We start from the raw sequence: 23351 nt of genomic DNA on the forward strand, positions 1-23351 counted from the left end.
CTTCTCTGCGTCAGATGTAGACAGTATATGGCGTATATGGCGTATTTTCGAGATATTTCTAAGGTGGAAGAAAGCTGTTTCTGAACTAGAAACCATTTAATTTCTAGTTCATTGGTTATTGTTTTGTAGTCACTTGAATAAAGCTCACTTGAATTTGAACCCATTTAACGCAATGCTTGAGTACTTTTTGAGTCATAATTTCACTGTGTTCATTCAGAGGTGCCTAATTGAACATTTTGTGCATCTGCATGGACCATTGCTCCAATGTGTTTTTTTAAACATGGCCTTAAACATTATTTTCTCATTGCAAGCCTTCAACGTAAGATCCAAACTTCTTGTTTAGAGGCGAGCACCTCACCCCTCCAACAGCCATGGCGGACGATTCCGATATGCGCAACGAGTTGTCAGACATGCAGAGCAGAGCCGATCAGCTGGGCGATGAGGTAAGAGTACCTTCAGCCTCCCGTGGGTGATGCTGGTCTAAAAATAAAGACCAGCTACACATATAAATAGACTCGTCCCGGCATGAAGGAGAGCAGGAAATGACTAACAGACCTTGAATTAACATATAGCTCTGGAAAGAGCATTGAAGAATTCTGAATTAATAAATCTGAATTGTGGAGAAAGAAGGCACTCTATATTAAGGCTGCTCATCTATTTGTTATGGAGCAGCGGAGGCTGTCTGGTTACCAGGCAGAGGCAGTGACTGTCAGTGAGTGCTGCTTATTTCAGACAGCCCTCCCAGCACCTACCCAGTGGGGTTTCTGCACTGGCTTTGATAGACCTTTAATCACAACGGTCTCCTGCGGAAACAATCAGAACTGACAAACACATGGGAGACGGTTGACTTGGGTTAATCTGAGGTTAGTGCACTCTAAATATGCTGGGTTGTTTTAACCCATGGTTGGGTTAAACATGAACAAAATCAACCATTGGTTGGGTTTTTTTGCCAACCATTGGTTTGGAACAGCCCAGCATTTTTTGGAGTGTGAATAACCAGAATTGCAATTGCAATTTAAATTGTATAACAAAGGCGTGTGTTCATGTAGTTCAGTGGTAAAGCATTGTGTTAGTGGAACTTACTGTCAGATTGTCACATAGACAGTACATGCCATAAACATTGACATCACCTAGTCAACAACCTCTAGGGCAGGGTTCTCCAACCCTGGTCCTCGTGAGCTACCATCCTGCAGATTTTAGCTGCAACCCCAATCAAATACAGGTAAACCAACTAATCAAGTTGTTCAGGGTTTCTTGATATCCATTTAAAATTCTGTTACTTGTACCAGGAGTGGGGTTCGAACCCACGAGGACATTTGTCCATTGGATCTTAAGTCCAACGCCTTAACCTCTCGGCCATCCTGGTCTTTGATAGCGTTTTTTGACACGTTTTTCGTGAAACAAGTTTTATTGATGGTGTGTAGCCTGATACGTTACTGGTTTCCATTTAAAAATTGTTTAATTGTACCAGGAGTGGGGTTCGAACCCACGAGGACATTTGTCCATTGGATCTTAAGTCCAACGCCTTAACCACTCGGCCATCCTGGTCTTTGTTAGCAGTTTTTTTTTACATGTTTTTGGTGAAACAAGATTTATTGCTTTGATGAAGCCTTTTACGTAACTGGTATCCATTTAAAATTCTGTTACTTGTACCAGGAGTGGGGTTTGAACCCACGAGGACATTTGTCCATTGGATCTTAAGTCCAACGCCTTAACCACTCGGCCATCCTGGTATTTGTTAGCTTTTTTTACACGTTTTTCCTGACACAAGATTTATTGATTTGATGAAGCCTTTTACGTAGCTGATTTAAAATCCTGTTACTTGTACCAGGAGTGGGGTTCGAACCCACGAGGACATTTGTCCATTGGATCTTAAGTCCAACGCCTTAACCACTCGGCCATCCTGGTATTTGTTAGCGGGTTTTTTTTACACGTTTTTCCTGAAAGAAGTTTTATTGATTGTTTGTAGCCTTTTACGTAGCTGATTTAAAATCCTGTTACTTGTACCAGGAGTGGGGTTCAAACCCACGAGGACATTTGTCCATTGTATCTTAAGTCCAACGCCTTAACCACTCGGCCATCCTGGCATTTGTTAGCGGGTTTTTTTACACGTTTTTCCTGAAAGAAGTTTTATTGATTGTTTGTAGCCTTTTACGTAGCTGATTTAAAATCCTGTTACTTGTACCAGGAGTGGGGTTCAAACCCACGAGGACATTTGTCCATTGGATCTTAAGTCCAACGCCTTAACCACTCGGCCATCCTGGTATTTGTTAGCGTTTTTTTTGACACGTTTTTCGTGAAAGAAGTTTTATTGATTGTAGCCTTTTACGTAGCTGATTTAAAATCCTGTTACTTGTACCAGGAGTGGGGTTCGAACCCACGAGGACATTTGTCCATTGGATCTTAAGTCCAACACCTTAACCACTCGGCCATCCTGGTCTTTGTTAGCATTTTTTTTTGACACGTTTTTCGTGAAAGAAGTTTTATTGATTGTTTGTAGCCTTTTACGTAGCTGATTTAAAATCCTGTTATTTGTACCAGGAGTGGGGTTCGAACCCACGAGGACATTTGTTCATTGGATCTTAAGTCCAACGCCTTAACCACTCGGCCATCCTGGTATTTGTTAGCGTTTTTTTTTACACGTTTTTCGTGAAAGAAGTTTTATTGATTGTAGCCTTTTACGTAGCTGATTTAAAATCCTGTTACTTGTACCAGGAGTGGGGTTCGAACCCACGAGGACATTTGTCCATTGGATCTTAAGTCCAACGCCTTAACCACTCGGCCATCCTGGTATTTGTTAGCGGGTTTTTTTACACGTTTTTCCTGAAAGAAGTTTTATTGATTGTTTGTAGCCTTTTACGTAGCTGATTTAAAATCCTGTTACTTGTTCCAGGAGTGGGGTTCGAACCCACAAGGACATTTGTCCATTGTATCTTAAGTCCAACGCCTTAACCATTCGGCCATCCTGGTATTTGTTAGCGGGTGTTTTTACACGTTTTTCCTGAAAGAAGTTTTATTGATTGTTTGTAGCCTTTTACGTAGCTGATTTAAAATCCTGTTACTTGTACCAGGAGTGGGGTTCAAACCCACGAGGACATTTGTCCATTGGATCTTAAGTCCAACGCCTTAACCACTCGGCCATCCTGGTATTTGTTAGCGTTTTTTTTTACACGTTTTTCATGAAAGAAGTTTTATTGATTGTAGCCTTTTACGTAGCTGATTTAAAATCCTGTTACTTGTACCAGGAGTGGGGTTCGAACCCACGAGGACATTTGTCCATTGGATCTTAAGTCCAACACCTTAACCACTCGGCCATCCTGGTCTTTGTTAGCATTTTTTTTTACACGTTTTTCGTGAAAGAAGTTTTATTGATTGTTTGTAGCCTTTTACGTAGCTGATTTAAAATCCTGTTATTTGTACCAGGAGTGGGGTTCGAACCCACGAGGACATTTGTCCATTGTATCTTAAGTCCAACGCCTTAACCACTCGGCCATCCTGGTATTTGTTAGCGGGTTTTTTTACACGTTTTTCCTGAAAGAAGTTTTATTGATTGTTTGTAGCCTTTTACGTAGCTGATTTAAAATCCTGTTACTTGTACCAGGAGTGGGGTTCAAACCCACGAGGACATTTGTCCATTGGATCTTAAGTCCAACGCCTTAACCACTCGGCCATCCTGGTATTTGTTAGCGTTTTTTTGACACGTTTTTCGTGAAAGAAGTTTTATTGATTGTAGCCTTTTACGTAGCTGATTTAAAATCCTGTTACTTGTACCAGGAGTGGGGTTCGAACCCACGAGGACATTTGTCCATTGGATCTTAAGTCCAACACCTTAACCACTCGGCCATCCTGGTCTTTGCTAGCATTTTTTTTTGACACGTTTTTCGTGAAAGAAGTTTTATTGATTGTTTGTAGCCTTTTACGTAGCTGATTTAAAATCCTGTTATTTGTACCAGGAGTGGGGTTCGAACACACGAGGACATTTGTCCATTGGATCTTAAGTCCAACGCCTTAACCACTCGGCCATCCTGGTATTTGTTAGCGTTTTTTCACACGTTTTTCCTGAAACAAGATTTATTGATTTGATGAAGCCTTTTACGTTACTGGTTTCCATTAAAAATGTTAAGTTCAACGCCTAACCACAATTTATATATACATAATTATTATACACAGTACACCCACATATATTGTGTAAACAAAAACTTTTATTCTGTATTAGGCAGCCCTAGTTTAAATAAATAGTTATGAAAGAAGTCAAATAGTTTCTATCTCTGTGCAATTTTCTGGGATAGAGGAAAGTATTTGCACATTGAAAACGACACACTTCACCTTCATAACCCTGCAATGGCAAGGTTATATATGGATGCATATGATATATGGAATGACTCTTGATAACGGCTCTGAGAAGAAAATCAAGACCAGAATAATGATCTTTAATGTCAGTGGGCCACCGAGCATCCTGTGGTGCTGCGCAATCATATTTCTTCAGCTCAGATATACACACTGGACTGGAATGAGAGAGCATTAAATATTCATGAGTGGATAACGCTATCTTGAGCTTTCTTTGAAAGGAAAGGAAGGAAGGGGGAGTCAGACTTTGCCATAGTCGTACATTCAATCGAGTCTAAAGTTGGCAGTCGTTTGTATCACAATGTCTAAACTGACATGATGAACATTGTGGCCTTGTACCACAGTGCACTTACAATTCCTTACAAAAATATTAGCAATGGACAACCACTGAGCGATCAGAATAAAACTTGTAAGTTCAATATTTATACTGTAATTGTGGATAACAATATGTGTATGTTTCTTTCCACAGTCTTTGGAAAGCACTCGGCGCATGCTGCAGCTGGTTGAAGAGGTAAGATGACAAAATATCCAAAAATCCAAAAACATCTATAGGCAACCCTAGTTATGGCAGTGATTTATTTATTGTTTGTTATATAAACCCTACTGAAAAGACAACCTTAAGGGGTCACACACGTCACGTGTAGGACAACTCACAGGTATCGCACACTGGACGTGCACATTAAACATTGTGAGCTTAGTCAGAAAGAGTCTACTTCCAGATGCAAAATATGCGTTAGCCGCCTATGTTAATTGTTAACTATTTTGGACAAATATGATGTTATTTAATGTTAAACTATGTGAGTGCCGCTCTGTGGCACGGCAAGGATTTAAACAATGTCACAGCAGACAGCCAACGTCAGGCCCTGCAGGTATGTGTATATTCATAAAAAATAATGTGTTCTATTTTTAGATACATGGCGCGACACGGTGTGACGCTTCTCGATCGATGTGCGACCCCCTCTAGACTAATCTGAATTTGTTGGTCTAGTTATAACCACAAAACACAATCTTATGGCAATTTATACGCACACCGTATTAAAATAAAAACATTTTATAAACCTGCATTTTCTCACCTAAACTTAAACATATATGGGCGGTTTCCCGGACAGGGATTAGACTAGTCCTAGACTTAAACACTTTTAAGAGCTCTCCAAACTGAAAACAACTTGCACTTACATATCTTCAAATACATCAGGGCCCTTTGTTTTACCTCAAAATGCACACAGGTAATGTTTTTAGTAAGGCATGTTTGTTAAAACTAGTTATATTTCCTAATTAAACTAAGACCTAGTCCTGGATTAAGCTAATCCTGGTCCGGGAAACTGCCCCTTAAGGTAAAAACTTTGTAAAATGAGTTGATCCAACTTTTACTTTTTACAGTGTATTTTACAATGTAGCTAAATTTTTCACTTTGAAACGTTGAATTAATTTTTAAAGTTGATCCAACTTTTACTTTTTACAGTGACATTGTTCAAAATTTTTTTGTTATGACAACTTGACATAAACCAATACACCAATACAGTGTCATAAACATGACATAGCAGAATTAATTAATTAATTAATAATTATCAAACTTAAGAAACTTGCTAGCTTTATGGGTTAACATAACATTAAACTGTCATTGAAATGTTATTAAGTGTTAATACTATTTCAAATAATTTTAAATACTTTAACAAAATGCAACACGTCAAAATATCATACTTAACTTTATGTATGTGCACAATACATAAAAACTGACAACTAACAACATGTTCTTTCTGACACAGAGTGTTCTAAAATGTTCTGACATATAAAAAAAACTAACAAAACATTTAATTGATTTAATTAATTAATTTAATGTAATTCACTGTTTTCCAGAGATATGGACACACTGCTGCATGGCTTAAACCATTATTGCACTGTTTTCATTTAATTTTAGGTGATTTGGTCCCCAAATGCAATAAAATATAATTTTGTCAATTTTAATTATTATTATTATTATTATTATTATTATTATTGATTTTATTTGTTAAAGACATGGAGGAAACTAAAAAAACATTATGAACTGAAGAATATTCATGTTATAAAACTATTTGACAGAGTATTAACACTTAATCACATTTTAATGACAAATTATATTTGTACCACTGTAGTTGAGGTCAAGAAAAATATTCATGATGCTGTTATAAAACTATATGAGTATTAACACTTAATGATATTTTAATGACAAGTTCATTTGTATCACTGGTAAATAGTGGTAAGTTATGTTGTCTTGATAATGTTAAAGGACAAGTTCGGTATTTTACGCTTAAAGCCCTGTTTTCAGATTGTTTATGATGAAATAGAACGGTTTTGACTGAAATTTCGACATATGCGGCTGCCCCGAGAATTTTCGGGTGTTTGTGTTTCACCTCCCACCTCTACAATGGGTTTGGTGGTGCACTGGAGCAATCCTTCCTAAAATGCATTAAACGTTCGTTTACAAAGACGTGAAACTCACGAGTGGTCGGGGGTGTTCACTGGTGTGCTCACACAGAAATCGCTGCAAATTACGCATTCCAACAGGTTTTATCGTAGTTTTTGCCAACTCCATTGACTTGTATTAGATGTGCTGTGAGGTACGGTATTACTCCGCGCCGGGAACTTTGTTTCTATTCTTTCAATTGGCAAAGGCGGATTATCGCCACCAACTGGGCTGGAGTGTCTATTATTCATGCTCTCAGCGGAAGAATATACGGGTGTGAGGCGTTTGGAAAAATAGCTCCACAAGTTAACAACGAATGGTAAAACACCTGTTGGAAAGCATCTTTTGCAGAAATTTTTGTGTGAGCATATCAGTGAACACCCCTGACCACTCGATGAGTTTCACGTCTTTGTAAACGAAAGTTTAATGCATTTTACAAAGGATTGTTCCAGTACAAACAATTAAACCCATTGTAGAGGTGGGAGGTGAAACACAAACACCCGAAAATTCTCGGGGCAGCCGCATATGTCGAAATTTCAGTCAAAAACGTTCTATTTCACCATAAACAATCTGAAAACAGGGCTTTAAGTGTAAAATACCGAACTTGTCCTTTAAGTTGTCATGACAAGTTATGATGTATTGGTTGATGTCAAGTTGTTGTAACAAAGACATCTCAAACCATTAAAAATGACACAATTAAGCGAATGACACTTAATGACAGTTGTCATAAACGTGCATAAAATCTCCTTCATGTTCATGACACATGTCATGATTATGAAGGTGTCATGTCAGTCTTATAAACACCCCTTTAAATAAAGTGTTACCATTGTACTCTTAAAAGATGTTTTAAATGAATCCACTGCTTGTTTTCATGGCCACTGAAGGTCAAGAAATTGAGATAAATAGCATCCAGTTTCCGGTCTGTGATCAATAATGATTTCAGAGAAACTCCATCTGTGTTACTGATAGGGCTGAGTCAACATAATTGAGTAAAAATCTTATACTGCTTATTTTGCTGTTTTATTTAAAAATGGTCAAATCTGGTATATAACTAATGCTGAGATGCATATCTCTGTTTTCTTAGATTAAACATTAACACTCATTCGGCTAAATTAACTTCTGTTTATATTGCATATAAATAGATTCCCAAAGGTACTCGCCACTATCATAGCTGCTTGATGTGTCAAAATAATGAGACGATGTGGGATTTAGAATAGAAAATCAGCTGCTTTATTTAGGTCAGTAGAACCTGTGTGTACCTCAGAGATCAACTCGCCATATTGCCCACACATGCTCTCGTACCCACTGTATAAAGTACATTCCAGTGCTCTGTTTACAGGTCTAAACTAAATTTAGCTTAATGCATGCCACTTTATTGCTTTTTTATAATTACACAACAAATGAATAAAGCACCTTGTGAGTTTTAGCGACACTGTAATACTGCGTGCTATAATCTTTCCTCTTTTATTTCCTGTTAGTCTTTTCTCATCTTTCATCTGACCTACATCTGAAAATCTCATATCTGTTCAGCTCTGCACATCTCTTATATGCTTGTTATTTCCTTTCTTTCTGCTTTGCTCTTTTTTTAACGGAATAGAGTAAAGATGCTGGAATCAGAACTTTGGTTATGCTGGATGAACAGGGCGGTAAGTTACTGTGCAAAAAGAATGACATTTTTAATACGGTGTAGTGAAGTATAATCAATTATTTGCTTTTAATAAAGTGCACATATTATGCAAAATCCACTTTTACAAGATGTTTGGACATAAATGTGTGCTGGCAGTGTGTGAACACAACAACTCTACAATGAATAAGAATCCACCCTATCGTCCAAATTTAATCCCCATTAAACCAAAGCACTCTCGTTAATGTGACATCACACTGATAAAGCCCCGCCCATGGCCACTGACTGACTGGTTACACTTGGTATTAAGATGTGTTTTCATCGATCGGATCACAAGTGGATGAGAGAGACACATTACGTTTACACCTGGTATTTAAATCTGTCTCTTTTGTCCACTTTCGACCGCTTCTGTGCTGAATACTATGAGGGGGTGGTCTGTGAGACGGTGGGCGAGTCTCTTGCGGGAGTAATTATGAGTTTATATGGACGCGAACTAATACTATGTCGGAGTCCACTGCCTGTTTAGCAAGTAAACATGCTGCACAGTGTTTTGTACATGAGTATGTAAGAGCTTTCTTTGAATTTTCAGCGCAATTGATGAAATAGGATCGTGCAACTTTCACACGCTTTCAAAACGAAACTACGGAGATCAGCCGCTTAGTTTTATCAATGAAGGCCTAAAAATAGCGCTGTTCACCGAATGTTCACGCCAGAAGTAAAAAAAGACGTAAAACTTGTGTTTAATACCTCAGATTAGATAAATGGGTGGAGAGAAGCTGGTCGCGTGTGGCTGTTCGAACGCATTCAACCACATGTGCGTTCCGCAACTCCAAAGCGATCCGATCGAACGTGGTTTCGACCACCTCTGGATGTGGTTGAAAGTGGTCAAAAGTGGACGAGCTCAAAACGTTTTGAACACCGTTTACACCTGGCATTAACGTCGTCCACTTGTGATCCGATCGACGAAAACACATTTTAATGCCAAGTGTAAACAGTCTCTAAATGTGTTTTAATAGCATGGTTTAGCGCGAATGCAGCTAAAGATAGTATTGTCTCAGACTGTATTCAGGTATATTTTTAACCGAAAGTCTACACTGTCTGTTGACAAGGGAGTGAGGAGCAGTATCTCATTTACATTTAAAAGTACACACGACAGCACATTTTTGCCCTCAGCCAAAAAATGGCATTTTGGAAATGATCTGCAGGGTATTTTGAGCTGAAACTACACAGACACATTCTAGACACACCTGAGACTTATAATCCATCTTGTAAAAATGGGCATAATATGTGCACTTTAATTAAATTGAAGGCATTTACTGTGTAGTTGTTACCCATAATGCTTTGCCAAATTAATCATTTTACAAATTGTGTTTTTAAGAAATTAGAGATTGACTCCACATACAATGCTATGCTATTACATGCATAATGGTATGAATAGGCATAAACATCTGTCACGTCAAAAGTAAAGCTGTGAGAGTCATATATGAGGTAAACTGAACGATCGACGTTGCTGGTAACGACAAACAACTCTCCTTCTCACCAGATGAAATATATCTGTGTACAATCCCTGGGGGAAAGACTTCCCTGTTAACACTCATTGCTATTGCAAATCTAGGATTATTAACACAGTTCATTCCATGAACAACATGGCATTAAAATAATAATTGATTTATCAGTGCCGTCACTCGTTTAATGGGAATATCATGTTGGTATTGATCAATTAAGCCCTTATAATGCTTCAAGGCTTTATTCGGTTTTATGTGGATAATGAGAAGTGTTTCGGGTTCCTTTTCATGCACATTTTTTTTAATTAGTCTGTCAAAGCAACACACAGCCATTTCTCATAAATTTAAATTATGGATGTTGCGTTCCTCGGACTGCCTCAGGACAATTTATTACTTGCCTTTAATGATCCTGTCACCTTTTGCCCCTGTTTTAAAGGAAAACGCCACCGTTTTTTTATATTTTACTATGTTCTTACCTCAGCTTAAGGTAAGAACATAGTTAAACACATAAGCCTCTCGACCACCTTGGTCTTTTTCTGTTTTCTGAAACAAGTTTTATTGATTAATAGTTGGCTGTCAGATTAATATTGTCCATTTAATATGTAACTACCTGTACCAGGAGTGGGGTTCGAACCCACAATCACATTTGTCCATTGGATCTTAAGTCCAATGTCTTAACCTCTCGGCCATCCTGCGAAGGCAAGTGCCATTTTTCTTTTTTCTGAAACAAATTTTATTGATAAATAGTTGACTGTCAGATTAATATTGTCCATTTAAAATTTAGCTACTTGTACCAGGAGTGGACATATGTCCATTGGATCTTAAGTCCAACGCCTTAACCTCTTGGCAATCCTGGTCTTTGCAAGGGCTATTTTTCTGTTTTCTGAAACAAGTTTTATTGATTAATAGTTGGCTGTCAAATTAATATTGTGCATTTAAAAATTGTCTACTTGTACCAGGAGTGGGGTTTGAACCCACGAGGACATTTGTCCATTGGATCTTAAGTCAGACCTTAACCGCTCGGCGATCCTGGTCTTCGCAAGTGCCATTTTTCTGTTTTATAAAACAAATTTTATTGATTAATTGTTGGCTGTCACATTAATATTGCCCTTTTAAAGTTTAGCGACTTGTACCAGGAGTGGGCACGAGGACATTTGTCCATTGGATCTTAAGTCCAAAGGCTTAACCTCTTGGCCATCGCATATGCAATTTTACTGTTTTCTGAAACAAGTTTTATTGATTAATAGTTGGCTGTCAAATTTATATTGTCGATTTAAAAATTGTATACTTGTACCAGGAGTGGCGTTCGAACCCACATTGACATTTGTCCATTGGATCTTAAGTCCAAGGGCTTAATCCCCCGGCCATACTGGCCTTTGCAAGTGCAACTTTAATGTTTTCTGGAACAAATTTTATTGATTAATAGTTGGCTGTCAAATTAATATTTTACATTTAAAGTTCTGCAAGTGTACCAGGAGTGGGGTTCGAACTCACGAGGACATTTGTCCATTGGATCTTAAGTCCAACGCCTTAACCACTCGGCCATCCTGGTCGTTGCAAGTCCTTTTTTTCTGTTTTCTGGAACAAGTTTTATAGACCCCTTCAAGGTTTGTAAATATTGAATGACTATCGGGTGTGGGCGCAGCATGGGGTCGAACTGTTCATACTATCCAGGCTTTATAATTTAATCTAACAGGGCTGAAAAATGATGACTTACCTCAAATGAAGTGAGTATTACAAACACAAGCCTCTCTGATGTTTGCATTGTTTCAGTCTGCACGTTAATTGCTTGCATCCGCAGATGTTGTATTTTTTGTTTTTGAGATTTTGCATGAATTGCGATAACTTAACGGAAGACCTGGTGCGATTTTCACAGCCCACGACGTAAGTAGGCGTTTTTGACGATACCGAATAATACGCAACTCGATCTGCTGTAATGGCTTTTCTGACCCCGACATGCGTAGTGGGAACCGCCTGTGACGTGAACCGTGAAGGGGTCTATTGATTAATAGTAGGCTTTAGATTAATATTTTCCATTTAAAGTTCTGATACTTATACAAGGAGTGGGGTTCAAACCCATAAGGACATTTGTCCATTGGACTTTAAGTCCAACGCCTTAACCACTCCTAGTCTTTGCAAGCTCTACTTTTCTGTTTTCTGAAACAATTTTTTTCGCTTATTAGTTGGTTGTCACATTAAAATTTTCTATTTAAAATTCCGCTCTTTGAACAAGGAGTGGGGTTTGAACCCACGAGGACATTTCTGGCCCACAAAAGCAGTAACTTAGTTTTTGGTCGTAGTTATTGATATTTTCGGGACATTCAAGACCTCCTTTATCATGTGGATAAGTATCTTGAATCAACTTTGTTGTTTATTCGAGAAAATAAAAATCAAGAAAATAACTGACAACTAAAGTCAATGAAAACTCTAAACTTTAAAGTCATTTTTCTCAGTTCAACACTCTAGCGAGTTAAGGTCTTTTGCCTTTGTAGGGCAGATTTGTCCATTGACTCTTACCACCAATGCAAGCACTCTTTTTCTGTTTTCTGAAACAAGTTTTATTGATTAATAGTTGGCTGTCACATTAATATAGTCCATTTAAAATTCTTCTACATGTACCAGGAGTGGTCATCGAACTAGGGAATGTTAATAATTAAATTGATAAAACTTAACGATTGTCAAATAAGCAAGATCATGCACGTGTGTGCGGTGCCTGCACAAAACACATACAGCCGGAGAAAAAATTTAGCGAGCGCACAGAAGTTAAACTAGCCATGATCACAATGCCAAGCACACACCTGGGCTTTTTAACGTCATGCGAGACGAGGCTGGCTGCCAACACAACAAAATGGTTGTGTGGTTATCGACGAAACAGATAACTATTTTTCCTAATGCCCTGTCTGGGATTGTTATGGAAAGCATGGATGTGGCTGAATGAATGATCCAGGCTCAGTGTGTGACTCAGTTCAGACATTCAGATACAGAAGAGTGAAGGCATTTCTCTGTCTCACTATTAGCCAATGAAAACACGAGTCTCTCACCAGGCTGTCTCTGCCCCTTTTTTTCTCAGTCACGCTTTTCTTGTTCACATGGATCAGCGGCAAAACCCAATTAACTGTTGGGCTTGTTGTAGGGGGAAGGTGGCGACATCACACTGGACCCTGTCACTCATGTTTAAACCAAAAATTCAAGCTTAATGACGTGCAAATGAACAGAAAAGTGAATATTTATCTGATTTAATATGCATTTGTATGAAATAACAACATCTGTTTTATACCCCCAGGGATTTTACTGCTTTTTAAAGCCCTAGAGGCACACGTCATGTTTGTTTTTTTATCTCCAGTCCATTTATAATCTAACATCCCATTTTTCTTAATATTTCACCACATCAAAGCCCATATCCAACCCAAAAACTAATAAATCTCTCTAAAATTCATTCATTCGTTCTCTCTCTGTTTCACACATACCTCTCTCTCTCTCTCTCTCTCTCTCTCTCTCTCTCTCTCTCTCTCTCTCTCTCTCTCTCTCTCTCTCTCTCTCTCTCTCTGTTTCACTTCTGTCTCTTATATTCTCAGCATTTGCCCATTACATTTACATGCTCATAAACAACAGTTTAGATCAGGCAATGTTAGGCTCTGACACTCATGCCAGACTTTTTATGCTTTTATTGCACCTCACTTCCATTTCTGCTTGTTGGTTTTCAATCTTTTATCAGAACAGTAAACTAAAATATAGCTATTTTTGTTTAGACACAAAATAAATTGAGTTAATACTAGTGCTGGGCAAGGATTTATCGTGATTGATCGCATACAAAATAAAAGTAAATTTTAGCATAATATACAAGTGTGTGCCGTGTGTAATTATTATGTATATTCATGTATTTGTGAAACATTTACATGTGTATATATATGTATTTATATTTTAATTTATTCTATATTATATATACATTTTAAAAATTTATATATAAATAACATTTTTCTGAAATGTGTATGTAAGTGTTTTATCCGTTTTTATCCGTTTACATGTGTATATATATATATATATATATGCATTTAAGGTATATATATATATATATATAAGGTTTTTTTTCTCCTAGGACTTTTTTTATTTCCCCGGCTAAAAAGTCCGGGTTTTTTTCTCCTAGGGAGTTTTTCAACCCGGGGAGGCAGCCTTCTTGGGCTTAACTTAGCACCCTCCTCTATACGTTACATTAGTAATACGCTCGCTTATAATGTTGATTCATGCCGCAGCAAATTTAGCTGCTTATGCTATCGTGTATTATGTTGTGCTATCTGTCGTTTTTCTGTGCTTTTCACTGTTTCTATTACAGTAATGTAAATTTTAAAAACATATAATAATTACACACATCATCACACACCCATATATTATGCAAAAATACATTTTTGTTTTGTATGCAATTGGTCGCGATTAATCTTTGCCCAGCACTTACATTTACACTATAAATTTCCATCCATTTGAATAATTAAAAATATTGTTTGTTCTCTACATCACATCACCACCTACTGTAACTTAACCTGACCAACCATCATACAATTTGAATGTCTCATGTTTACAAAGATGTGTTTCTGGAAAGCTCAGATCACATTTATCACCACCGTTTGTCTGCCAGGATGCAAAAGTCTCATTTCATTGCTGTCACCCCTTTGTCCTGACCAGAGCAACTCGAGCGTGTTGAAGATGGCATGAACCATATCAACAAAGACATGATGGAGGCAGAGAAAAGTTTAAAAGATGTAGGCAAATGCTGTGGACTTGTATGTCCCTGCGACAAGTAGGTACCGGTGAAGCACCCAGGGCTTCACCCGTGTGCTGCTGTCTGACTGTCTCTTGTCACGTGAATGTTTCAAGTCTTTCTCTTTCTTTTTGTCCCTTTTTCCTCCTCTCCGCCTTTTCCTTTTCTCTTTCTCCATTTCCTTTTCCACGTTATTTTTCGGGGTCATAACTGACTAATGTTTAACTCAGAACAACTGGAGCGCATCGAAGAGGGAATGGATCAGATCAATAAGGACATGAAAGAAGCAGAAAAGAATTTGACGGATCTAGGAAATCTCTGTGGGCTTTGCCCATGTCCATGTAACAAGTAGGTGATGCCTGTCACCTGCCTGCCTGCCTGCCTGCCTGCTTGCCTGCCTGAGCCTGACAAATAGGAAAAGCACAATGACCAGTTTGCACGTATACACGTAGCTGCGACTTTCCCCATTGCACTTTGCCTGGACTGCTCCTGTGCGCATGGGGATAGTGGTAGAGATAGATGGAGGCATGCTAAGCATCTTTGGTTAAGCACATCTATAGTTGTAGCTGTAGGCCTTGCCGCTGAATGCACAGTTATGCTGGGCTTATGCTTTGTCGTTTTTAAATGTTAAGTGCCTGCTTGATATGCATGTGCTACTTTATGAAGTGCTAACGCAAATGTGGACCACTGATTCGAAACTTGCAGTTTAAATAATAATGGCTGGCAGGGGTTTTTATACGGGTTCTCAGGCAGTGCATGAAAGTTTCGCTTTAGGATTCAGTTTTTGAGTGCAAAACTTACATGATGCACCGAGTGCAATTGTTTGCAGAAAATGCATTTAAGGTTTCAAGCCCGGACAACCATTGCTGGTTCTCTTTTTATTGTGTTTCATCAGTTGCAAATACTATGTTAATAGTATGCTGTGTGATTAAATCTTGCATAATGATGCAGGCACTGCATAAATACTCATGTAAGCAACTGTCACTGACTAAAATGTGTAATAATGTCATCAGAGGTAATATGAGCAGTCACCAAACGGCAGTTGTTTGATGAAGTATTTATGAATGTTAACTGTTGGGTAGTTAATTATTCCTTTTATGTATTTGGGATTGATGTAATCAAAGTTTAACACAAAACAGCATATGCATTTTTTATTATTTTTTTACTTACAAGAGCTTTTTGCAAAACAGTTCATTTCTGTAACGCTTCGAAATGAAAATATTTGGCATGGCTTGGCTTTTTTCACTCTTGAAAACTGGTCTCAGAAAAAATAAGACACTTAAGCCTGTCAGAAATATGGTCAAATGCTGTCCCTGGGGCAGTACCCTTTAACTCTTTCCCCGCCATTGACGAGTTATCTCAACAATAAAGAGAAAACATTTCCCTGCCAATGACACTTTCCTGACGAGTTTTTACGGTAATCTGTAATTCCGTTATTATCTAATAGTTGGGCGGTCTTACCCAGTTATTGAAGCAAAAACTAATTTAACAACATTTTAAACTCTGTGTATGTTGATCTTTGTTCTGAATCTGATCTCTTACTAAATTCCTTTAATGCAATTATTTCAGCTTTTTGCTTAAAATTTGGTATTTTTGAAGAAACCTACCCATATTTAAGAGGTTATAAAAAGAGATCAAATGAATATATGATCAAATATATTTTTCCCGTTTTGTTTGTTTTTTTGAAAGCAGAGGGTCTGTTCTTTCATTTGATATATTTGTATGTTTATACATTTATAGTAGAAATTTTTCCTGGAAGTCATTTTGCGAAAATTTTGTGACAATCACACAAAAATGCTGGCGGGCAACTTTAAAAAAAAAAGGCTGGCGGGGAATGAGTTAAAAGGTCCTAATGTGTACCATTTAGACAAGAGCGCTGTTAGGGGCTAATCACACCAATCACGCTTTAAACGCTTCGAAACGCAAGGTGCAACGAACTGCCTTTTTTAAAAAAGAGCAGTGCGACGCGGCTTTTTATATTGCTATTTGGGTTTTATATAGTTACATTGTGGGTAAACAAAACCAAAGTGTGCATGTACTTCCAATGCTGTGCAATCCTGGCGTTTGCCATCCGGTAGCGTCTGACATCCAACCATAAGCCGTACTGTCCATAAATTCAGAAATGTGTCTCCATGCATTCTTCTTTTAGTTATCTCCTTAAAATGAGTCACAGGAATGTTTTTTGCCTTTCCAGATTAAAATGTTTTTTGGTTTTTCAAATAAATCCATTTTTGCTTTTCAAGTCACATGCATTTATGTTTAGTTGCAAATGCGAGTGAAATGCTCTGTCGAGCCATGTAAAATTAATTAATTAATTAATTTTTATGTAGCTACATCATATGAATACAACCCTAAAGTCAAAAAGTCATTTAAAGGAAGGGGCCCAAAATTCTGTCTCGCATATCCCCCTTGAAACAGATATACATTTGGTACCACTTTGTACTTTTGAGGTACTAATATGACTCTTTAGGTGCACCTTTTGAAAGAATACCACCCAGTGACAGCTAGGGACCATTATTTGACTTTTTTTTTGACAGTGAAGGAATGCAGTTTCATAAGCAAAGTTATTACATTTTGATGTCATAATCTTACTTCATGTTGACTTGCAGATGAATAAAACAAACATTTTAAATCTTTGCCCAACTTTTATTCATGTTATACACACATAGCTGTGTGTGTGCCAGAAAGGATTAAGGTCATAGTAGATTCTCACTGCCTCTGGTCTATATTCAGTCAGGTCCTATAGTCACAAAGGCAGTGACATAAAAGGGAAAATACCATACAAGCTGGATACATGCATCCCTATTTTACATAAAAGGTTGAAATAAAAGCTAAAAGCCCATAGGAAAGCTATTGCATTGCTTAGAGAGTTGCTGTAAGCTTTGTTCAGACAGACTGTAAAAATCAGATGTCTTTTGATTGTATTTTATCTAGTTTTTGGTCTAGAAAAATGGAATCAAACATTCTTTTAAAATTATATTTTTTGTAAATGTATCAGATTGGATAACATTTAGGTTTTTCCTTATTTAAGATTTGACCTGGAATTTGTATGCATTGCAATGCCTATTCATTTGGTTTATACCTGAACTATGTGCATTCTGTTGTTTATAATTATATGACTATATTATATATTATGGTTTAGCATGTTAGACCATTAGACCATTCTTATCCGTAAGAATTGTGTCCTGTCATTTGTTGTAAAAGAAAGTGTCAGATATTGACTACACTGTCTGAACAAATGAATCAGATTCGTAAAACGACTGTAAATGTTACAAATATTATTTACAAACTAATTGAAATCAGTGTACAAAGCGTTTGATTTTAATAGTTGTATGTTGTTACTAAGAACAGTGTAATGCTCATTCCCTGCTTGATGCAATGCATGTTTGTGATGTTAAAAGCTTTTCTATTGGTTTATTGTTTTTTTTTAACTGTATTGAAATGTTTAATGAACACTCATGATCATATCTAAACACTACAAAATCCCCCACTTTTATTTCTTCACCTTGGAAATTGGTGTTGTACATTTCCAAATTATTCTCCATCAGTATGAAATTGTCTGTCAGTGGTTCACTATTTGTGCTTGTGTGCCTGTTAGCCGTGAAGCTTCTCACACTACACTACTGTGTTTATTTATTCATGATCATTTAGTGCATGTGTTACTTCACAACATGCAGATACTCTTCCCCATCTGTTTTAAATGTTATATATCTGCATGTCATTCCTCTAAGTGTAAGTGTAGTGCTTTTAGTGTGAGAGCTACTTAATACCCTTCTAGTACTCATCATATTTGCCTTCCGTTTAGGTTAAAAGGTAGCGGCCAAACCTGGGGTAATAACCAGGATGGGGTGGTTTCCAGTCAGCCGGCACGTGTGGTCGATGAACGTGAGCAGATGGCCATCAGTGGAGGATTTATTCGCAGGTCAGTTACTTGATGTGATAGTAAACCTGGCATTCAAGAAAGCATTATTATAAACATGTTTATTATCAGTCTTTGCGAAAATGTTTGTGCAAAACTTTTGTAATGTTGACAAAAAACTATTGCAAAATGACTGCGTTCCATAACCAATGTTATGTCATTTTAAACATAAAATTGTTGTCATTTCAAAAACTATTGCAACAGGTGTGTTTGACTTCATACGGCGCTGTGCAGACCGACATGCAGATGACATCAAAATAGCGCAAGAACTATTTGAAAGCATACATAGGCCCTGTCCCATGACGTGAATCCACAAGGGCGCACCGGAATCATATTTTGGGACAAATGGCGCACTTCATGTAGCATACTTTCGGTCTCGTGACCTTAAATTGCGCATGCTTGCTTAGTCTACGAGTCCGATCTGTCACGCTCCAAAGTCTGCTCATCAGCGCCCCCTTTGTGCACTTTACCAACCCAGAAGTCCTTGCGAAAGAGCAATCAGACGAATCAGACTACAGAAGGGAGGAGTTCACAATGGCCCTGTCCCAAATGGCACACTCTTGACTTGTGGTCCCCCTCAGAGTCTACACTTTGATGACATCATGTAGTGCAAACTTTAGAGACCCTTGATGCGAGCCCACGTGGTTGCACTGGAGTCGTATTTTGGGACAGACTCAAGCCTCAAGCCGGAAATAAGAAGAGAAGTTGCCCGTCAGTGTGAACTCCTCCCTTCGGTCGTCTGATTGGTCTGATTGCTCTTTCACAAGGACTTCTAGGTTGGTAAAGTGCGTGAAGCCTGCTGCAGTGCGGGCTTCGCCAAAGACAGCATCAAGGGGGCAAAGGGGGCGCTGATGGGAACACTTCGAAGCGTAAACATGACAGATGGGACACCCTACGGACCGTTTAAAGAAATAGTCTACTCATTTTCAATATTAAAATATGTTATTACCTTAACTAAGAATTGTTGATACATCCCTCTATCATCTGTGTGCGTGCACGTAAGCGCTGGAGCGCGCTTCGACGCTTCGATAGCATTTAGCTTAGCCCCATTCATTCAATGGTACCATTTAGAGATAAAGTTAGAAGTGACCAAACACATCAACGTTTTTCCTATTTAAGACGAGTAGTTATACGAGCAAGTTTGGTGGTACAAAATAAAACGTAGCGCTTTTCTAAGCGGATTTAAAAGAGGAACTATATTGTATGGCGTAATAGCACTTTTGGGAGTACTTCGACTCGGCACAGTAACACCCTCCCTCTCCCATTATGAGAGTGAGAAGGGGAGCGGACTTTTGAGGCGAGTCGTCGAAGTACTCCTATTTCCAGCACGATGCTTGACGAAAAATAACAAAACAAAAGTTCAAACCTAATTCAAAGACATCGCTAACACTAACCTTCATCTCACTTTATAAATGTGCTAAAGTATCACACTTTTAATAATGGGAGCTGGCAACACAGCTCTCAAGTTCTAAACCTATGCTTTAATTTTTTAACCTGGGACAAAAAGTGACTCTTTCGAAGATTCCTTGCTAGAATTTAAGAGTCACACCTCTTAATAAATTCGCTTGTCAATCGAATACACCGACTGTGTGAATGTAACTGTATTGATGTTTTCATCTTATACACCAGATTCAATGCAGAGAGCTTCAGTCGTCTGTGAGTCATAAGGATCTCAATAATTGTCTGTTGAAGACAGATATCAACTCTGTGCCAGACTATAGCTTCAGGCACATCGTGGATGATCCTAAAACCACCTAGCTGTCACTGCTTTCTCAAAATATCCTCTATAAATTTCAGTTATAAAAAATATCAGTTCACAAACAAGCAAAAATCCATATACAACTTAAAGGCGGAGTCCACGATGTTTTAAAGCCAATGTTGATATTTGAAATCACCTAAACAAACACGCCCCTACCCCAATAGCATCTGGACCTTCTGTTGATAGACCCGCCCCACACATACGCAACCCGGCATGGATTGCGGTTAGTAGACACGCTCCTTACTGCTGATTGGCTATAAGTGTGTTTTGGTAGTCGGCCCGTCTCCTTTTCCAAAGCGTTTTTAAAACATTGTGGACTACGCCTTTAATAGTAAGTAAAAAAATAACGTAACTGCACTGGGGAGGTAATGTGTGTAAAAACAAATCATCTTAATCAGTGATCATTATATATTGTATATTGTTTTCAGGGTAACGAATGATGCACGAGAGAATGAAATGGATGAGAATTTGGAACAGGTGGGAAGCATTATCGGTAACCTGCGCCACATGGCTCTCGACATGGGCAATGAGATTGACACCCAGAATCGTCAAATCGACAGGATTATGGACATGGTAAGATATTATCATCTAATACACAAGGCTCAACAGCCTCGACAGTAGACCATCTGATAAGATTCAATATTTAATGCATGTTAATGGTGCTTGCAGAGACAAGCTATACTATTACTATTGCTTATATAGCAGATACAAACCCTAAATCTTGTACCGTATAGTAGTACTACTTATCAAAAAATTGGACTCAAACCCATGACCCATTTTTGTCCTTCAGGCTGATTCCAACAAGACCAGGATTGACGAAGCCAACCAGCGTGCCACAAAGATGTTGGGCAGTGGCTAGATGCTCACAAAAAGTGCTTTGGCATCCTTTCCCCCTCCCTGCTTTTCCTGCGAAAGCACTTACCAGCCCTTAAAGCTCTATCTAGAAAGTGTTGTCCCGTGTCTGTCTTAACTGATAGTCTAATAAATGGTCACATTTACTCTGTATCTTTTTTCCCCAAAGGTTAAATGTACAAAGTGCATATTTGATGGCTAGAGCTCACATGTGAAGTTTTATTCTTTTGTTTATGTTTGTGTATATTTATACACATTTTTGGATGAAATTTCTTAAAGGTTTTTAGTCATCGATGTGTCCATGCTCTGTGTTTATTCTACATAAGCCATGCTTCATATTGTGATGTAGCAAACAGGAGAAGTATTAGACGGTGAGGTGAAAGAGGTCACATGACGGATCGCTTATCTTAGCCTGCCATTTTGTGTCCATCACCTTTAGACAGTAATGTATGTAAGTGATAATATATGTACTGTATACGACGTATCACTTTTACTTATCATTACCTGAGTCGTTCATAAAGTGTAGACATTACCATACAGCATGGGCATGGTCAGTACAAGCATTCGATTCAAAGTATCAGTTTTGCAACATCACAATAGTGCCACACTTTTTAATTATGTACATCTGCAAAATATGTCAGTCTTGTAAAATCTATAAGAAAAAGGCAATAAAAACTTAACAAACCTAGTTATAAATCTGTTGTTTTCCTATATCAGTTGATTTTGTGATGGCATAATTTTTGTTTTTTGATCCAAAAACAGAAAAGAGACAAAAGCAAATGTAGATACAAGAGTGTTAGACTGTCTGTATGTTGTACTAACAGAGATCTTCTCTGAACCAGGGGCTTTAGATGGATTATGCCTGGCAACGTCACTAATCACATCCAAATGCTAAAATACACAACTACACACAAACTTTCCGTGGCTTAATACACTGTTACATGGATGCACATGTAAATGTAGGTTAGTCAAAGGATGATAATTTATAATGAAACCAGATCAGGCATTAATGTATAAAAACATGACTAACAAGTTTAACGATTATAAACAGTTCATGGTTATTTATAATCATTATAGGATCAAAAAATTATTTATTTTCATAATATTTTCTAAATGCCATCCACAGCGATGAAAAGAAGAGTATTTTTATTATTTTGATCAGTACTATGCTAGTCAAAATTAATTTAGTGCTTTTCTCTGTGTTCATCACCAGCATACACCAGGGCTAGTCAACTGGTGGCCCGTGGGCCAAATGCGGCCCTTCGATCATCTTTATCTGATTAAAATCAGCGTGGTCACTTTTACCTTTCCACTGTACATGACAAATAATGACAGATAAACCGGAAGGAGAGTCAGAAAGAGGCTACACGGTGTGGGGTGCCAACCATCTGCTGGTGCATAATTTTCTGATCCAATTTTAGCTTTTGTTGCATTAAAAAAATAAAACTTTAACTACAACGCCGACTGGAAGTGACAGTAACACTTGAATCCTTTAAAAACTATTAATTACTAATAAGTAAATTATGAACTATAAATATATTTGTAGATTACAGGCTCTTGCACTGGAATGAGCTTCTCTCCTATGTTGACACGGATTTACACATAAACTGAAATTTCATTACGACTGCCACTAGGGGGCGAACTCTGACAGTCGCATCTGAATGTAGTGTACAATGGAAAGGCAGTTTAGCCTATATATCTTAAAAAAAGAAAAAAAGAAAACAAGAAGTGGAATTTTAGTCATTAGGAGAAGACTATATGTTATGAGCACTGGGGGCCGGTGACTTCTTTTTCGAGGGCACATGATGCAAAGATCATCACAGCATGTATTTAACCCATCATGTGTGTGGTTTGTCATTTCAAAATATATGTTCGGCCTGTCAAGTGAACCTATGTGCATCACATGTCATGTCAAAATAAGTGCCTGCTAGATACTCGCATAGTCTCATGCGTAATTTGAAAATGCATGTTTTTTAATATGACCTATAACAAAAAGTAAAAAGCAACATAAGTTATAAAATATATATAATAAGTAAAAGTAAAAAATATATAGAAGGCATAAATATGGGTATTTACAATTTTTAAATTTGGCCCTCGAAAAAGAGTAGTTGAAGACCCCTGGCATACACTGTCTGAGGAAAATGGTCAA

The 23351-nt window shown here is 37.8% G+C and overlaps 1 protein-coding gene and 17 non-coding genes across 19 annotated transcripts; 1 reads left to right on the forward strand and 17 right to left on the reverse strand.

Moving 5' to 3' along the window:
- Positions 1-311: 311 nt before the first annotated feature.
- On the forward strand, positions 312-21890 carry snap25b (synaptosome associated protein 25b). Of its 2 annotated transcripts, none has more exons than XM_055171663.2 (7): positions 312-443; positions 4817-4858; positions 8388-8436; positions 14597-14711; positions 18478-18594; positions 20779-20923; positions 21141-21890. In XM_055171663.2, exons 1-7 carry the CDS (start codon positions 372-374, stop codon positions 21207-21209), a joined length of 609 nt encoding a protein of 202 aa, XP_055027638.1. In that variant the 5' UTR covers positions 312-371; the 3' UTR covers positions 21210-21890. The 2 variants fall into 2 exon arrangements, with proteins under 2 accessions (XP_055027638.1, XP_055027637.1); XM_055171662.2 differs by lacking the exon at positions 14597-14711 and adding an exon at positions 14903-15020.
- trnal-uaa (transfer RNA leucine (anticodon UAA)) lies at positions 1284-1366 on the reverse strand. Its single transcript has one exon. It is a non-coding gene; the product is annotated as a tRNA-Leu (tRNA).
- Positions 1466-1548, reverse strand: trnal-uaa (transfer RNA leucine (anticodon UAA)). The gene has a single exon. It is a non-coding gene; the product is annotated as a tRNA-Leu (tRNA).
- On the reverse strand, positions 1651-1733 carry trnal-uaa (transfer RNA leucine (anticodon UAA)). The gene has a single exon. It is a non-coding gene; the product is annotated as a tRNA-Leu (tRNA).
- On the reverse strand, positions 1826-1908 carry trnal-uaa (transfer RNA leucine (anticodon UAA)). The gene has a single exon. It is a non-coding gene; the product is annotated as a tRNA-Leu (tRNA).
- Positions 2005-2087, reverse strand: trnal-uaa (transfer RNA leucine (anticodon UAA)). The gene has a single exon. It is a non-coding gene; the product is annotated as a tRNA-Leu (tRNA).
- trnal-uaa (transfer RNA leucine (anticodon UAA)) lies at positions 2183-2265 on the reverse strand. Its single transcript has one exon. It is a non-coding gene; the product is annotated as a tRNA-Leu (tRNA).
- trnal-uaa (transfer RNA leucine (anticodon UAA)) lies at positions 2357-2439 on the reverse strand. The gene has a single exon. It is a non-coding gene; the product is annotated as a tRNA-Leu (tRNA).
- Positions 2536-2618, reverse strand: trnal-uaa (transfer RNA leucine (anticodon UAA)). The gene has a single exon. It is a non-coding gene; the product is annotated as a tRNA-Leu (tRNA).
- On the reverse strand, positions 2710-2792 carry trnal-uaa (transfer RNA leucine (anticodon UAA)). The gene has a single exon. It is a non-coding gene; the product is annotated as a tRNA-Leu (tRNA).
- Positions 2888-2970, reverse strand: trnal-uaa (transfer RNA leucine (anticodon UAA)). The gene has a single exon. It is a non-coding gene; the product is annotated as a tRNA-Leu (tRNA).
- trnal-uaa (transfer RNA leucine (anticodon UAA)) lies at positions 3066-3148 on the reverse strand. The gene has a single exon. It is a non-coding gene; the product is annotated as a tRNA-Leu (tRNA).
- On the reverse strand, positions 3240-3322 carry trnal-uaa (transfer RNA leucine (anticodon UAA)). Its single transcript has one exon. It is a non-coding gene; the product is annotated as a tRNA-Leu (tRNA).
- trnal-uaa (transfer RNA leucine (anticodon UAA)) lies at positions 3418-3500 on the reverse strand. Its single transcript has one exon. It is a non-coding gene; the product is annotated as a tRNA-Leu (tRNA).
- trnal-uaa (transfer RNA leucine (anticodon UAA)) lies at positions 3596-3678 on the reverse strand. Its single transcript has one exon. It is a non-coding gene; the product is annotated as a tRNA-Leu (tRNA).
- Positions 3769-3851, reverse strand: trnal-uaa (transfer RNA leucine (anticodon UAA)). The gene has a single exon. It is a non-coding gene; the product is annotated as a tRNA-Leu (tRNA).
- Positions 3948-4030, reverse strand: trnal-uaa (transfer RNA leucine (anticodon UAA)). Its single transcript has one exon. It is a non-coding gene; the product is annotated as a tRNA-Leu (tRNA).
- trnal-uaa (transfer RNA leucine (anticodon UAA)) lies at positions 11389-11471 on the reverse strand. The gene has a single exon. It is a non-coding gene; the product is annotated as a tRNA-Leu (tRNA).
- Positions 21891-23351: the final 1461 nt, after the last annotated feature.

The sequence above is a fragment of the Misgurnus anguillicaudatus genome, chromosome 7, assembly GCF_027580225.2.
Source record: "Misgurnus anguillicaudatus chromosome 7, ASM2758022v2, whole genome shotgun sequence".
In the NCBI taxonomy this organism is placed as follows: domain Eukaryota; kingdom Metazoa; phylum Chordata; class Actinopteri; order Cypriniformes; family Cobitidae; genus Misgurnus; species Misgurnus anguillicaudatus.

What these genes read in the sequence shown, in the direction of transcription:
- snap25b (XM_055171662.2), top strand. Translation starts at nt 372, where the DNA reads ATGGCGGACGATTCCGATATGCGCAACGAGTTGTCAGACATGCAGAGC. An exon ending in TATGCTGGATGAACAGGGCG is followed by an intron (nt 8,437 to 14,902) that starts GTAAGTTACTGT and finishes TGTTTAACTCAG; the next exon opens with AACAACTGGAGCGCATCGAA. An exon ending in AGTGGAGGATTTATTCGCAG is followed by an intron (nt 18,595 to 20,778) that starts GTCAGTTACTTG and finishes TATTGTTTTCAG; the next exon opens with GGTAACGAATGATGCACGAG.